This window comes from Fundulus heteroclitus, chromosome 7 (genome assembly GCF_011125445.2).
Source record: "Fundulus heteroclitus isolate FHET01 chromosome 7, MU-UCD_Fhet_4.1, whole genome shotgun sequence".
NCBI lineage: Eukaryota > Metazoa > Chordata > Actinopteri > Cyprinodontiformes > Fundulidae > Fundulus > Fundulus heteroclitus.
Window position 1 is genome coordinate 15,767,819 of NC_046367.1, and position 17,765 is coordinate 15,785,583.

A 17,765-nucleotide genomic window follows, 5' to 3' on the forward strand; every position below is an offset into this window, starting at 1 on the left:
CATCAAGTCTTGACAAGCAGCATTCACTCCTCAAGAAAGAGCGTAGAGTCACATGGCTTTGCAGCAATCCCTCATACTCAGCATGCATGAAGCGACATTGGAGAGAAAACTCCCATTTAACCAAAACTGGGAGTTGATTCCATAGGAGAGGAGTCTGGTAAAATATCTGCCTCCCATTTAGAGACTTTAGGAACCACCAGCAGACCTGCAGTCTGAGAGCAAAATGCTCTGTTAGGAATATACGGGGTAATCAGAGCTCTGATATATGATGGAGCTTGATTATTAAGGGCTTTATACGTTAGAAGAAGAATTTTAAATTCTATTCTTGATCGAACAGGAAGCCAATGAAGGGAAGCTAAAATTGGAGATTTATGATCCCTCTTGTTGATTTTCATCAGAACTTTTGCTGCAGCGTTTTGTATCAGCTGAAGGCTTCAAACTGCATTTTGTGGACTTCCTGATAGTAAAGAATTACAATAGTCCAGCCTTGAAGTAACAAATGCATGGACTAGTTTTTCAGCATTTATTATTAAATAACCCTCTGTCTGTTAAGTATTGTCTGGTCTTAAGCTCTTAAGCTGATATCAAGACAATGCTTGAAAGGGATGAATTCGAGCACTAGTGATCTTTTAACAGCAAACCCTGCACACACATAGAATAAAGGAGTGACAACTTCTTTTCAAGTTCAAGAATTTAATAACAGAAATAAAATGAACATCCAGAGAATATCACTATGTAATGCCGTTTATCTGAATTAACAGAATATTTCAATTGGTAAATCCTCTCTACTAGGCTAGTGAAACTTAACTAAACTACTAAGCAAAATGAAGATAAAAAGAGGCTAAGCTAAGGAACTATTTACATGCAAAACAAACAAAAGACAAACAAAAGTGGTTGGTCATAATCAGAATAATCCAGTGAATCCTTGTTCACTGCAGATCTGATTCCATAAAGCATGGAATGGAGTAAAAAAACATTTGGTATGTGTTTCAATCCATTCACAATATGAATCCTGAGTTAAACAAAACATTATTTGATGAAATAATATTTTGTTTAAGTTAAAGAATCAAAGCTCAGCTTAATGAAGGTGGAATTAGGGTAAATTAGCTTCACTAATTCAGAGCAACATTGGACATGTGTTTCAACCCATTCACAATGCAAAGCCCTCGGTTAACCAGAACATTATTTTGAGTAAATAATATTGTAAAGACTGATTTGCTCAGTAAAATCGTTTAAACCTTATGGCCGATCTTATTAATGCGATTCTCCATCCGAGCGCCTGGGGTCGCTGTAGCGATCGGTCGCTAAACTGGTTAACGTCTAAAGTTATCAAAATTTGCCTTTAAAACCGAGATTAATATTCGATGATAATGCGATAATAAGGCTCATAGCCCTATCGGCCGACGGCGGAGCAGAATGGTTAAGCTTTATGCTTTAAAACAAGCTCCTTTTGAATTACCGGAACAGGATGTTAACAGGAGCTGATAGCATTTTGGCTAGCGGGCATTCGGCGCAATGCAATGCAAAACTGGAGAACAGTAGAAATCAGTAGAGTGAGAAAAATAGGCCCTAACGTCCTCTAGTAGCCTAAGCCTATAGCATCATTACTATATAGATAGCTCGGGGTAACATGAGCTACTCTAACTATAAGCTTTGTCAAAAAGGAAGGTTTTAAGATTATTCTTAAAAGTAGACAGGGTGTCTGCCTCACGGACCAAAACTGGGAGTTGGTTCCACAGGAGAGGAGCCTGATAGCTAAAGGATCTGTCTCCCATTCTACCTACTCCACTCTATGAGTATTTGTGTTTTTTTGTTTAAAGACAAACTGTTCAATGATTGGCGTAACATGTTCAGGACTCACTCTGCTTAGACAAACCCTGGAAACCGCTTTCCTCTTCAGGCAGATCAGTGGGCAGCTGCTCTATTTTTGTTGTTAAGTTGAAAAGGGTTTCATTACAGATGCAGAGGCGATCAGTCTGATTGTTTAGAAGGTCATCATTTGAATTACATTTTGAGTCTCTATCTGAAATAAATGAAAAAGAGGCGGAGATGATATCAACTAAACTTAGTCCTCCCTGCTAATGCTGTGCAATAAGTGTTTTATGTCCATTGAGATTTTATTTTTTTGCTCTTCCATATGACAGTTGACAATAATTTATAAAGATGATGGGACTTAATGAACCTAATAAATCATAGTGGAACTTACCAAATTATTTCTGATTGTCATGGAAACTGGAAGATGGTAGGTGGAGGTATACGGAGGAGTTTTGTGGCGTAAAAAAATAAAACCGTGTCGCCATGCTTGCATGGTAAATTTGTAAGGTTATACAAGGACAAATACCACATAGTCAGAGGATGGTTGCTGTCTTTCATGGTGTTGATCCAAGTTAACGCACGATGGTCTGTCTCCAGATCAAATTTTATACCCAGCAGATAATACTTCAGACTTTCCAGAGCCCATTTAATGGCCAGACTCTCATTTTCAACCACAGAGCATATCATCTCATGAGGCAACACTTTGCGACTCAAGTATTGACCCTAGGAGCTGTCCTTGAGCCAGGACAGCTCCTAGTCCAACTGTGGAGTCATCTACTTGGACCAGGAATCTTCTACTAAAGTCAGGACTTCGGAGGACAGGAGATGAGCACAGATGAGCTTTTAAAGTGTTGAAGGAGGCTTTACATTCCTCTGTCCACATAACCGGATTCTTCTCATTTTTAGCTGTCAAACTTGTGAGTGGAGAAGCAAGTGTAGCAAAACGAGGCACAAACCTTCCATACCAACCAGCCAGTCACAGAAATGACCATACTTCATTTTTGGTTTGATGTCGAGGGCATTGTTTTGATAGATTCAACTTTATCCATCTGTGAACACACATCTCCTCTGAATCAGCTCAAGCTCATCTACATCTACAAAATTCAGAGCTTTAATCGTTTGTTGTTGTGACGGAGAAGCCATCATGAGCTTGGACGTAGGGCTACAATAAAGTTCGTGTCGACATGCAGGTACACCCAACAGAACTTACCTTTTGGTTTCAATACAAATTGTTGTGATTCAGCTTGGGTGCACACACAGTGTCCGTGCCTCAGTTGTTATGTCCATTCTAGTTTGTAATTTCCTGCGTCACACATTTCCTGGTTTAGATATTCAAACAAAGCTATTTTCGGATTACAGTGCCCCGGGAGGGAATCACGTGAAGACATAGTAGTGAGGTCATCATGACGTTGTATTGTTTTCTATTAAACTTAGTGTTATATACTGTATATGGGTTATAGGTTTCTTTGGCATTCTTATGATTGTTTATTTTTTATTTGTGTGTATATTTACTGTGATAAGAGTTCAAGGTAGAAGTAATTGTTTAGAGTTTTTTTGTTTTTGTCTTCTTGTGGGTGGAGTCTGTGGTTATAAAAGAGGGCTCTGCAGTCTGAGTTTAGGCTCCCAACTCTTCCACTGGGGGTGATGGAGCTGTAATGAAGTTATAACAGAGCCTCGCCAAAGTTGTTAATTCCTTTAACATACATTTTAGCAAATGTGTGATATATAAAAAAATATGATCTCCTAAGATCTTCAATTGTTATTATAGTGTAACAAGCCCATTTACACTACCCTTGTTAAACTGATCCAGGCCGAGCTCGGTCCGAGCTTGGATCAGTTAACCAAGCTGAGCTTGGTTCTGACGACCGTTTACACACCACGCTTATCTCGGTTCCTTGGTTTCCTCACCTCCTAGTGACGATCTGCGGTACTACTGCTCTCTGGGTTTAAAGGCGGCACCGAGCAAATCAAAATGGCGCCGCCCGTAACATTCAGGCAGTTATGCTTGGTGATACGTAGTTGTTTGCGGAGAGTCAGGCGAAGAAGGCAACTTTTGCTCGGACTGGTCTCAGCTCGGTAAAAAAAAAGGGTAGTGTAGACAACACCAAGCTAGTTTCAATCATATTTTAGTCGTTCACAGTCTAGTTTGGTGTTGACACATTTTCTGTCCCCATTTAAAACTGCAATCATTTTATTTCTGTTAGGACATTTTGTGAAAATGTCCTCGAGAGCATTAGCAATTAATTGCTTAAATGAGCTATAAATCCACCCATAAATAAAGAGATGTTGCAGTTAGACTTTAGAGCTACTCAAAGATTTTGTTCGTCTATTTGCACTCCATGAGGAAAGATCAAACTGTGACAGCAGCAAATTTACCCAAAAGAAAGCATATATTAACACAAACTTGACTTTTTATTTGCAAATCTTTATTTCAACTCATTGTGTTTTACATGATAGGGAATGTGTATATGAGTTCAGTCAGACCAAGAGCAAGAATCCAAACCATTTCTTTCCTGCATTCATCTGTGACAGTGACTTAATCCTTTTTGTCTGGCTGAGAGTTCACAAACACTGTAACTTTCAAAGAGGTATTTCTAATAAAGCTAAACGAAAATGACCCGTGCAGACAGAATCCAAGCAAGATAATGGGTGCATAGTTCATGAGAGCATGAGAATTGAATCGATGGCCCTCATGCACTGTTCATCTTTCTTCCCTTTTTAATGTGGGCAAGGTGGCCACGTTTGGTTCAGATGCTAGCGTTAGCACAGTTAAGCCCCAATTCCACTTTTCTATTTACAAACCATGAACCATGCTTGAACGGGGAAAAAAAAAACAGAAAAAGGACATGATATGCTTTCTCTCGTTTTACACACATAGGATGGACAATTCTGTCTTTAGTGTCCATCCATCCACCTCATGCTGCAGAAGGCAGCGGCTGTCTGCTGACACAGCCACCTAAAGCAGGGGGAATCAGCACAAAATCAAACCAATAAAAATAATTTCACGGTGGTTAAAAATCTTTCAATGTATTAACATCTTCTCCTTGCTCACACCACGGATGACGCAAAAGCCATGACGGAGCTCGTCATGGCATGACAGAGCTCATACTGGGGAAACCCCTCAAAGGCCCGCAGCTTGCGGGCTAAATGGTTCGTCTTCGCCTCTCCGCATCTGTCTCTTACAAACACACAGTTTCAAAGCAGACAGGATTGCAGAGAGGAACTGTTTCTCATTTTATTATTAGTTAAAGCTGATTTGTGATCCAGATATTTATCCCGGTGGATTACTTTAGCCTTAAAAAATTATCATATACAATTATACAAACATTATTTGCATTTTTTCCTTTATTTATGTTTTTTAAAATACATTTTTTAAAATCTTTTTCTATTTCTTGCAGATTTCTTTAAAGTGTTGGTGTCACAAACGGGGTGGGGAGGGAGCGACGGGGGCTAAAGCACAGGAGATGGTTCCCTCTTCCAGGCATTTATAGGCCGATCGAATCACAAACTGCACGAAGACAAACCGGGTGGAGGCGAGCCGAGGCAAGTAGGATCAGTGGAACCGCAGCTTTAGAGGTAAAGGACTGACATGATATATACACAGGCCATCAAAACAAGTCAGCCCATTAGAGGCAGATCAGGTAATTGACCCAAAAGGAAACATCTATGTGGAGCTCTACAAGTCAGAATTAATCAAAAATTAATTAAATTCACACTTTCCACACAAAGCTTGAACGAAGAAGTGATGTTGGACTGTTTTATCTAAACTGCAAATTTATATATCCATCCATCCTTCCATCTATTATCTATGCACGCTTATCCCTCATGGGGTGCTGGTGCCTATTTCCAGCTATTAATGGGTGAGAGGCGGTGTCAGTAATGGGTTATAGAATGTATTTGAGTTGTGAAGAGTTTATAAAAGCACGTGTTTTTGAACTCAGTATGGATTCATCCATGTCTTTGTGTTGTCAAACAGTGACAATTTCACTAATAACTAATAAAAGACTGATCCAACTGAATCAGTCTAGGAAATAAAATATTTCAACCCTAGCCATTGTATAAAAAATAAATATTCCCTTAATGGTTGTAAGCAAGCTGATTATAGTTTCTTACTGCAACATCAAGCAGCAACACACATTTTACAATTTATCTCCTAATTTTAAATGAAACTTTGAGTAACATGTAGATCCATTTTCCACTGTCAGAGAAAGAAAAGCACGTTTTTATGTCAACAGTTCATTCTGGTGTAGCCAACTGTTGGTTATTTGATCACAAGTAAGCTATATAGTCTGCTTGGTCGCTACAGAATAAAAATATATCTTTTAACAAATATTTGGAGCGAATGTGGTTGGTATTTTTTCACATATCCAGTGTTTGGTAGCTTTACATGATACAGTATCCCACAGTCTGCTGTCATACGTTGCACAGTCCCCATCATTGTCAGTCTGATTGTTCTTCCAGAACCTGACAGAGTTGAGAAGGAAAAGTTGATGAAACATTTTTGGCTTCACTGCCAAAATCTTTTTGGAACAAAATATCAAGACACATTTAAACAAGATTTAAACATCAGTTTTATCTGATTATTAAATCTATAATATAATGCTTAATAAATTAATAATTTAAATGTTAAATTAACCTCAGCTGCATCCTTACTATTGCAGTATCATGCTCAAATATGACTGAGCATGTCACTAAAGGAAATTTCTAGTGTCTCTACAGACTTCTTTAAACCCTACAAGTAGGCAAAGACAATACTACAAATACACCACTCCTGTAATAATAATAATAATAATAGTCAGGGTAATGTATAGCTAAAGTATTGACCAGTTTTAAAGTATATACAACCAATTTATTTATTAATATATGGCTTGGAGTCACAATAAGCCAATCAATGTTAAATGAATATTAATGCTAAAAATAAAAAGTTATTATAATATTATAATACTTTAATATATATAAAATAACTTTTTTCTTATCAACTGGTTTGCACAACATGATGTTTTATTCCAAAACCATGTTGCAAATAAAAGGAAACCATATCCGGAGGTACTAACTACACTCACAGAAAAAAACTGATGCTTACGTGAAACTCGGAGAGGTTCCATCTACCCACAGCCAGGATTCCTCAGTTTCTCTGATACTCAAACCAATCCAAGCTTCCTCCGTGAAATTAGAAAGAAAATTCTGTAAAAAATCAACATAAAAAGGTTTTTATTCCATTTTGATAGACAATTCCGTTTGCGAGGTCAATGAAATAAATTGTTTACTTTATTACCTTATTTCAAATATTGTACCAGTGATCACCTCAAAACATATAGCCTAACTGATCAAATATTTATTTAATTGTTTCAGATTAAACTCACATTTCACAAAGCAAACTGACTTCTTGTCAGCATAGATAGGACAAACTATCACGTTGTGGAGGAGTGAAAATGACGACACAAAGGATGTAGGTTTGAACAGCTCTTTACTCGACTCCAACTGAGAGCAACTGTACAGAAAACCATATATATACACCAACGAACAAACATATTTCTCCTCACTACAACTTCTCCACTGAGTGAGAGTGGAGCCCCCTAGTGGTCCGCCACATATGCCCCCCCCGAACACTCAGTAGGGTAAAATAACAAACTAATCCAGATTCGTGCGTTTCAATAAACGTCCAAAACGGCTGAACTTGGGCCCTGTAGGATGATCCTGGGACATCCGTGCCTGAGGACGAAGGCGACATGGAGGGGCTGCAGGGGGGTTGAGCTCCGATAAATGAGGATCTCTGGAGGGAGAACAGCGGTCCATTAAAACAGTGGAGGGGGGTCTTCCCCTGCGAGGAGCTTGGGCCGTTACCACCTGATCGTCCGCCAAGACATGAGCGGGTTTGAGCCTGTCAACACAGATAGTTTCCTTACGCCCTCCCAAATCCAAAAGAAAATGTTTAGGCCCTGGTTCAAGGACTCTGAAAGGGCCATCATACAAAGGTCGTAGGGGTGTTCTGTGCGCATCGTGTCGAACGAAAACAAATTTAGAGGTCTCTAAGTTCTCAGGAACAAAGGACTGGGGCAAACAATGGTGAACAGGGGTGGGAACCTGAAAGGAGTCTCCCTGAGGGAAAAAACGTTGCCCAAGTGGACCGAACTGTGGCGCAGGGGAATCAGGTAAAAACGCCCCAGGGACACGCAGGGGCTGACCGAAAACCAGTTCAGCTGTGGAAGCACCAAGGTCCTCTTTAACGGCTGAACGCAAACCGAGCATGACCCATGGAAGGCGGTCAACCCAGTTTCCATCAGTTAAAGAAGCACGGAGCGCAGCTTTCAAAGACCTGTGGAACCGCTCACACAACCCATTAGCCTGCGGATTGTACGCAGTGGTGCGGTGGATCTTGATCCCCAGACCATCAGCCATGGCAGACCAAAGCTCTGAAACGAACTGTGGGCCTCTGTCAGAGGTAATGTCAGAGGGGGGGCCAAAACGTGCAACCCAGGTGGACAGAAAAGCCCGGGCCACCGCTGCTGACGTTGTAGATGACAGCGGAACCACTTCTGGCCACCGGGTTGTACGATCGATCATGGTCATGAGATGTGTGAAACCCTGTGATGGAGGAAGGGGACCCACAAGGTCTACATGCACATGATCAAACCGCTTGTCAGGGATGGGAAACGGTTCCAAAGGTGCTTTAGTGTGCCTCTGGACCTTAGCACGCTGGCACTGGACACAGGCTGCAGCCCATTCTCTAACTGTTTTGCGCAGTCCAGTCCAAACGAATTTAGAACCAACCAGTTTGACGGAGGCCCTAATGCCGGGATGCGAGAGGGAGTGTAACGTGTCAAAAACCCGGCGGCGCCACGAAACAGGAACCAGAGGGCGGGGACAGCCAGTAGAAACATCACAGATCAGAGGAGGACCACCTTCCTGCATCTGTCTTTCCTCCAGCTGGAGGCCCGTGGACCCAGTCTGTAGCGCAAGGATGTCTGCATCACTGCGCTGGTCTGCAGCCATAGCAGAAAAATCGATCCCGACATAAACTGGGGAAATCAGCGCACGAGACAGACAGTCAGCCACTAAGTTGGACTTGCCAGCAACATGCTGAATGTCAGTCGTGAATTCGGAAATGGCGGCAAGGTGGCGTTGCTGTCGTGCGGACCAGGGGTCGGATGTTTTGGACATGGCAAAGATGAGGGGCTTGTGGTCCACAAAGGCAGTAAATGAGCGGCCCTCCAGAAAATATCTAAAATGGCGTGTAGCCAGGTAGAGAGCAAGCAACTCTCGATCAAAAACGCTGTATTTCCGTTCATTGTCCCGCAAAGTGCGGCTGAAAAAGGCAAGTGGCTGCCAAACACCAGAGACACGCTGCTCCAAAACCGCCCCCACAGCCACGTCAGATGCATCGGTTGTCAGAGCGATCTGAGCTGACTGGGAAGGGTGGGCCAGAAGAGCAGCGTCGGCCAAAGCAGACTTAGCGCCACCAAACGCCTGGAGGCGTTCAGGGACCCAGTCGATGCTGTCGGTGGCTTTTTTCTGTTTGAGCGCACTGTAAAGCGGCTGCAGAAGTTGTGCTGCATTGGGGATAAAGCGGTTGTAAAAGTTAACCATCCCCAAGAACTCCTGCAGGGCTTTAACCGTCTGGGGGCGGGGAAAATCGGCCACCGCCTGAACTTTCTGTGGCAATGGGACCGCACCACTGGCAGAAATGCGGTGGCCCAAAAAATCCATGACCGGCAACCCAAATTGGCATTTTGCAGGGTTGACAATCAGGCCATGTGCTGCCAAACGTTGAAAAACCTGATGTAGGTGGGACATGTGCTGTTCGGCCGAGCTGCTGGCCACAAGGATGTCGTCCAAATATACAAAAACGAAGGACAACCCACGCAGAACGGAATCCATCAACCGCTGAAATGTTTGAGCTGCACCTTTAAGGCCGAATGGCATGCGTAAAAACTCAAACAGGCCAAACGGAGTGATCACCGCGGTTTTAGGGATGTCCTCAGCTCTCACGGGGACCTGGTGATAACCCCGCACCAAATCCACTTTAGAAAAAATGGATGTCCCGGAGAGATGGGCAGAGAAATCCTGGATGTGGGGGATAGGATAACGGTCGTTCTCTGTGACGTTATTTAGACGACGGAAATCCCCACAAGGTCGCCACTGGCCGTCCGACTTGGGCACCATGTGCAACGGTGACGCCCAGGGGCTGTTGGAGCGCCTCACGATCCCTAAACGCTCCATGTTGGCAAACTCCTCCCGCGCAACAGCCAGCTTTGCCGCGTCAAGGCGGCGCGCGCGCGCAAACACTGGAGCGCCAGTTGTGGGGATATAATGCTCTATCCCGTGCTTTGTGTCTGTGTTTGAAAAATTGGGGAGAGTCAGAGAGGGAAAATCTGACAATAAACGCTGGAACGCGTCCCCTGAAGCTAAAAAATTAGTGTGTACTAACGGCCCAGCTCCTCGCGTTATACAAGGCAGTGAAGAAAAAGACACAGCATCAATTAAACGCCGGTTTGCAACGTCCACAAGCAGGCCGTGAGCACAGAGGAAATCAGCCCCTATGATGGGGACAGAGCTCGCTGCTACTACAAAGTTCCACTGGAAGTCACGTCCATTGAAACAGACAGTCACCAACCTTTCTCCGAATGTTCTGATGGGAGAACCGTTAGCGGCGGTCAGCTGGGGACCGCAGCCCTCAGCAAGCCTGTCGGAGCCCGCCGGGGGAACGAGGCTCTTCTGCGAACCTGAATCCACCAGAAAATGTCTCCCCGATCGCGAATCCTCAATAAAGAGCAACCTCTCCTTATCGCCGACGGCCGCGGCTGCTAGCAGGCGTCGGCTTGGTCGTTTCCCGGCGGCTTGAAGCTGCAGGGCGGGAGGCAGCGCCGCGCCCTGACGCCGAAGCGCTGATGGTAGAAACAAAGATCGGGCTTCTGGCGTTTCCTGGTGGCGATCGCTGCCATCACCGATGGCTGATCGACCGCTGAAGACGGCAAAGGCTCAGAAAAAGCTGCCGTAGGTTCCTTGGCCAGCGACTGGACCGTGAAGGTCCTGGAAGCCAGGAGGATGCGATCAGCTTCCTCAGCCAGCGAGCGGTAATCCTTCTCCCGCAGCAGGGACGAGTTAGCCAGAGCGATCCGCACCGGAGCCGGGAGCTGTCGCAGGAACAGGTGGATGAAAAGAAATCCACCTTCGTCGTCACCCAGCAAGGACAGCATACTTTCCATGAGCTCCAAAGCTGAGCCATCTCCTAACCCCGAGAGAGAAAGCAGCTTTTCGGCGCGTTCTGCGTCGGACAGGGAGTAACGGCGGAGAAGCAGGTGTTTGAGCGCGCTGTACTTTCCGTCCGCGGGAGGGTTGCGAAGCAGGCTCATCGCGCGCCTGGTGGATGGTGGATCCAGCGCTGAAACCACATAGTGGTACTTTGTGTCGTCCGATGTGATTCCACGAAGAGCAAACTGTGCTTCGACGTGGAAGAACCATGATTGCGGATCATGTAGCCAGAAATCCGGAATCTTAACGGCCACAGCAAAAGAAGCCGGTGGAGGTCCACCAGAGACAGCGATCGGCTGTGAGGAGCTGGGCAGGCCATCAGATGTGGACATGTTGGCTCACAGGGGTCACCAATGTGGAGGAGTGAAAATGACGACACAAAGGATGTAGGTTTGAACAGCTCTTTACTCGACTCCAACTGAGAGCAACTGTACAGAAAACCATATATATACACCAACGAACAAACATATTTCTCCTCACTACAACTTCTCCACTGAGTGAGAGTGGAGCCCCCTAGTGGTCCGCCACAACGTAAGATTTTATGGAGTAAGATAACTGTCAATATAAACATATGCTTAGTTGTCTGAATTTTGCAAATGTAAGTCAATAAATGTGAATAAATTTAAGATTTGTGTTTGTGCCTGATTGGTGATCAGGACTCATAAATTTGTGATTCGTAATTGCAAATTTGTGATTTGTACTTGCACTGTTGCAAACAGTAACTTGTATTCCTAATTTCTAATCTTATATTCTCAGATGAACTCGCTGATGTCACACATATGTATGAGTTGAAAACCAAAAACAAATACAAATCTTGAATTTATTCACATTTATTGACTTAAATTGACTAATTCAGACACCTACACATACGTTTATATTGACAGTTATCTTACCCCATAAGATTTGAATTTCTCTTTTTAAATCAGTAGTTTCCCCCTGCAAGCACACAGCACCTGTTCTTCAGGGTCGTCTATCACCACCAGATCTCCTCCTTTTCTCGCGCAGTCTTCTCTTCCTTCATCCCAGGAACCAGGACCAAAGGACCGATAACAAGAACAATTGAACTTTGTCCATCCGTCTGGACATGTTGTGTCTGAAAAAAGATGATCTAGGTCAGACAATCCTTCATCTATTTGAAGGTGAAGGTTTTAGACTAAACTTCAGGATCGTAAAAGTTTGACCAACAGAAACAACTATGTTGAAGTGAAGGAATTGAAATATGTGTAAGTGCATAGCTGCCACCATATAAAAATAAAAATAAAATTATATCACATTATAACATGAAAACTTTACTGTATTAACAATATAACTGTTATGCTTGTACTTAATTTTGTGTTATTACAATATATATATTTATCACATTACAAGAAAAGACTAGAACAAGAGTATTTATCGTGCAAATATAAAAAAGATAATGTCAATATCTATTATTTTTACAATGTAAAAAATTCTATAAATGTTTGGACACTATCAATCCCTACATGCAGGCATGTTCCAAACAGCTTTATTTTGTCAAAGAAGTGAACATGCAAAATAATTTTGCCCAATTTTGTCTTAGTTTAAATGTATACGGGTCATTATATATCACTAAATGTCTCATGGTGCTCTCTGTGACAACACAACCCGCCAGACGTCGATAAATACTTATATTGTAATAACATATTATAATGTATGGATGTAAAAATAATCTTCTTCATTATAACATAATATATTGCAAAAAGAGCAAAAGTTTACTGTTGGAAAAAAAATATGCTTTCATGTTGTAACATGACATTGCTAGATAGATAGATAGATAGATAGATAGATAGATAGATAGATAGATAGATAGATAGATAGATAGATAGATAGATAGATAGATAGATAGATAGATAGATAGATAGATAGATAGATAGATAGATAGATAGATAGATAGATAGATAGATAGATAGATAGATAGATAGATAGATAGATAGATAGATAGATAGATAGATAGAGAAAAAATTAAAACTGCTGGTGTCTAGAGACAACTCTATGTCTTCCCTTTCAGGCAAATGTTTTGTTTATTTTTCTTGTAATTAGAAACACTTTCCAACTTCACTTTACTTTTTTCCCCTCTTTCTTTAAGGAAAAATGAAGGACTTACTTTTAAACAGATGACAAAGTTTGAGCAACTCTTCGGTTGTTTTACCAAGCTTGGTGTTCAGCAGGTCTCTCTCTTTGGATATAAAAGAAAGTTTTTCATCACTCTCTGTGAGACAGGCAGTCAGATTTGCTGAAAGTGTGGAGAGCTCATTGCTTTCATTCCAATTGCATTCGGAGCCATCTGAAACAGATCAAGAAAAGGTCCTGAGACAAAATAAAAACAGTGTGTGGGATTCAAAAAGGATATTTGACATAAATTTTAAAAATGCAAACCATTTAGCGATTACTTTTGGATCATGTTTACTGTATATTTTTAAAAGTAATAAAAAAAAACACCTACTTTACTTGTTTAAAAACAAACTGAGCTGATCGGTGAAACATGTTCAGGACTCACTCTGCTCAAACAAACTCTCAAAGCCGCTTGCCTCTTCAGGCAGGCCAGTGGGCAGCTGTGCTCTTTCTCTCATGTTGAAAAGGGTTTCATTACAGATGCGGAGACTATCAGTCAGATTGTGTAGTTCTTCATTTGAAGTACATTTGGAGTCACTATCTGAAATAAATCACAAAGAGGATGGGAGACACAAAGAATGACATAAGAAGTATGTTAGCTTTAACATTGAATGTGACTTCTCCACCGTACCGCACCGCACCAACGACACAAAACAGTGATACTTTCTGAGGGGGTTAAAATTACACCCAAGAATAATAAACCATTTCAATGGATAGGCATAGTTGGTGTTTACAGAAGAGCAACAATCAGAGAAGCAGATGAAATTCTGAGGGCTTACTCGATTTAGCCAAGTTCCGAGCCCTGACCAGCTCTTGAGATTGCTGGTCAATCTTCGATTCCAGGTTGCCAACAGCAGTATTACATGTTCGTTTAAAATTCTGGAATTCATTGGTCAGTTGACTTTTGGCAGTATTATCTGTGATACATAATGAAAATAGATTTTTACTTAGGAAAAGAAACAAGAAGAGCCTGACCATACTGCAATTTGGGTTACAAACAAGCAAATATATATATATATATATATATATATATATATATATATATATATATATATATATATATATAGAGAGAGAGAGAGAGAGAGAGAGAGAGAGAGAGAGAGAGAGAGAGAGAGAGAGAGAGAGATTTTAAAAATGTTTTGGTAACTACTTCTATTAGATAAAATATTTGGTGACGGGCTTAAAGTAATTGATGTTGAAAGGCCTCCTTGCCATCACCCTAATCTTTGGCTCCCTTCAAAGATTCTCCATCTGTTTCAAGTCACAATTCTGACAGTCTTGATCATAAACTTAATGATATTTATAGTCAGTAAAAGCATGCTGGTAAAATTACTTTTTACCTTATTTTTGTGGGCCACAACTAATTTTAAGACGAACTGTACAAATATCTTTTTACTCATGAGCTCAATACTTTCTGCCTAATCCTTTCTTTGTTTTTAGTGCATTAGTTTAGTCATACAAAAAATTTACAATTCACTTATTAAACATATAAAATTACACTCTCACAGTGATGTTTAAGAAATTATCAAAATTCAAGTATGTTTGGTGTTGGTGACACAGAAAAGTTAATGAAACATGCAGACAATATTCCTGCACTGGTCTTATTTGTTTGGATCCAAAATAAAAGGAGAGGACTAATTTAGGGATAAAGCCAGCAGGATAATAAGAAGAGAAAATCATACAGCCAAAAACTGGCTAAAAGAATTATCTTTACTAAATGATAACTAGTTTTATGCAATATATCAAAATATATATAAAAAAAAAATGAAAAACGTCTTCTCAACTATAATCAAGAAAAATAAAAAATGAATGTATTTTAAACTAATTAGTCTGGTGCTTTTCAAGTGGTAGATATGCAGTTTGTGGTAAAAACAGAATTAAGGTGTGTCTAAAAGTGTAAATTCACTGAATTAATGGCTTTTGTAGTTCAGTACAAAAGCAAAATGGCAGTAATAAAATATTTTTAGTTCGCGGTAAGCAGACTCACACTGAGTGTTGGCGACCAGCAGTCCAATGAGCAGGCCGATGCTCAACAGTCCCAGAAGGAGAATAACACCCAGATGGAAGCGTCCGTCTGAATCTGAGCAGAGTGAAGATTACAACAAAAATCTTGACAGCAGAAATACCATCAAGTTGTTTGTCTACACTTACTTCTGCAATTTGTTAAATAACCAGAGTTGGCAAGTCTGCTGTGTTGAACATGAATATGCTTTTTCTCCATTTCTGAAAAGGATATAACTCGTTAACTGTAGACTGTACAGCACCAACTACTGTGCAAACTAAAAGGAAAGCAAGATTGGTGGCAAAGTGTCTTATGGTGACTAACACCCACCCACCAGACATGATAAGCAGACCTTCCAGACTGTAATTTGGTTTGACTTTCTATTTGTAATGCAGTTTTTTTTTCTTTTTGTCTGTAAGTTTGTTCGAACATAAAACCACACAAAACGTCAACATCCTGCTTTCTCTGAGACTTGTTAAAAATACCTTATGCAAGATTTTCTGTGGTACGCTTCTGACATGGAAGAGTATAAGCTGGATATTGTGATGTTTCACAAGATAAAAATAAATGACTGTTACAAAACACTAAAGCAGCGACAACAGCGATGTCCAATGTTATATGGACCGTTATTTGTCCTCCATTAAAAGTGGAAAAATTTGTTTCATCTTCCCAGACAAGCTATTCAGAAAACCACATACATCTAAGATTTAAAAACAAAATTGTCTGTGAAAGAAAAATAAATATCGCCACTGTGGCTACTGAACTTGAAGTCTAAAGAAGTAAATATGGACGATCAGGATTTCTTGTTCCCGACTGACAGGAAAATTCTGTTGAAATTATATTAACACTAAGGTCTGTATATTTTGCAGTAGTTATTTTAGGAAAGTCCAAGAAATATTTGAGGTTGGAATTTACACAGTATTCTCAATTTAAACAGCAGACACGTTATCAATGCCAAAGGCAATGTCTTTGATTTTAATCAGTTTTTTAGAAGCAAGCTGAAGCCTCAAGCAGGAATGGATAGGTCCTTTATTTACCTTTGCTTTCAAATAATGGTATAAGTAGACTACTACTGCTGCTATTTTAATTCATCATAAAAAAATTAATATTCAAATATATTTTATTAGAAATATTATATATTTATTATACATACATACATACATACATACATACATACATACATACATACATACATACATACATACATACATACAGTAGTTTTGCTGCAGAGTACTTTTTTTCAATTATTTTATCATAAAGTAATGCTACTTTTGAGTAGAAATTCTGGCTGTTCTTCCCACCATAAGTAATGAAGGTGAAAGATGAACTGACTTTGTTGGAATCAAAAATGCGCCAGAGACTCGCACCTACGGTAAGACTTCCTGCTTTGTTGTTTTAATGTTGTTTTCTATCTACTGAGATCAAGGTAATATACTATGATAACAGTCTACTGAAAAGTTTCTGCCACATGAATGTGTTATTTTTGTATACTTTTTAATCTTTAAAATTGTAATGATTACTGTCTGTGACTCTGCTGCTGCGGTCCCATGACGTCACCACCTTGCTCCCTGAGATTCAGTGGCAATAAGGTCTGAGTGATCACACCTATGACAGCTCTGATAACAGGGAACTGTAGTCCCGGGGATGCGCACTATAAATTCCTGGCTCTCTCAGTGTGTAAGTGCCAGATTCTTGAAAGCCACTGTGTGAGCAGACCATCCGGCGTTCCTTGCTCTGATCTCCTGTTATTGACCTGTCTCCTTCCTGTTTCTCCTCCTGCTTTGCCCCTGTCAGATACTCCTGTTGGCCTCAGATCTCAGAACACTGACCTCCTGCCTTGCCTGTTGACCAAGCCTGTCTTCCTCTGCCCCGTTTGGATTGTCCTGTCTATCGACATCGCACCTATCTCCATTCTCTGCCCCACTTGGATGCCTCTACACATTGTGTGTGCGGGACAGAGTGCAATTTTCTCCCTGACCTTTTAAGAAATGGGAGACCAAACTTCACACACACACACACACACACACACACACACACACACACACACACACACACACACACACACACACACACACACACACACACACACCTTACCCCCCTACTACACCAAAAAAAAACTTCTAGCTTCACCACTTATGAGGGCGTCACATGTAAAATTGCATAGTCAAAAGTTAACAGCAAAATTTTGGGTTATTTAGCCTGTCAGAGAAAAATAGGGTTAATTTTTCAGTCATATTTTCAACATGTCATTCATACATTTATAAATGTCACAGGTCCAAACAAATTATTTAATAAGCAAGCTAATTTGCCAACTAAATACAGTTAGCAAACCACATTTTAATGTAGTTTGCAAACTATATTTAGTTTCTAAACTAAATATATAATTTGGGGCTAAACATTTAGTTGGGAACGAAATATTTCGTTCACAAACCAAACATTTAATTAGCAAGGCAAACAAAATATTTAGCTTGCAAATTAAATATTTAGTTTGGAACTGTGACATTTATAAACCACCATCTCTAAAAATGAATCCGGTGACGCTGGGTCTAAGAGGAGAGTTGATGAT

The 17,765-nt window shown here is 40.8% G+C and overlaps 1 protein-coding gene across 1 annotated transcript; it reads right to left on the reverse strand.

Annotated features, from left to right (window-relative positions):
* Positions 1–4,219: 4,219 nt before the first annotated feature.
* Positions 4,220–15,551, reverse strand: LOC110368641 (C-type lectin domain family 4 member M). The gene is made up of 9 exons (XM_036139027.1): positions 15,534–15,551; positions 15,349–15,420; positions 15,185–15,277; positions 13,977–14,114; positions 13,583–13,738; positions 13,190–13,369; positions 12,021–12,160; positions 6,899–6,999; positions 4,220–6,279 (listed from the first exon to the last, which is right to left on the reverse strand). The coding sequence occupies exons 1-9, from the start codon at positions 15,538–15,540 to the stop codon at positions 6,138–6,140; spliced, it is 1,029 nt and encodes a 342-aa protein (XP_035994920.1). The 5' UTR covers positions 15,541–15,551; the 3' UTR covers positions 4,220–6,137.
* Between the last annotated feature and the right edge of the window lie 2,214 nt (positions 15,552–17,765).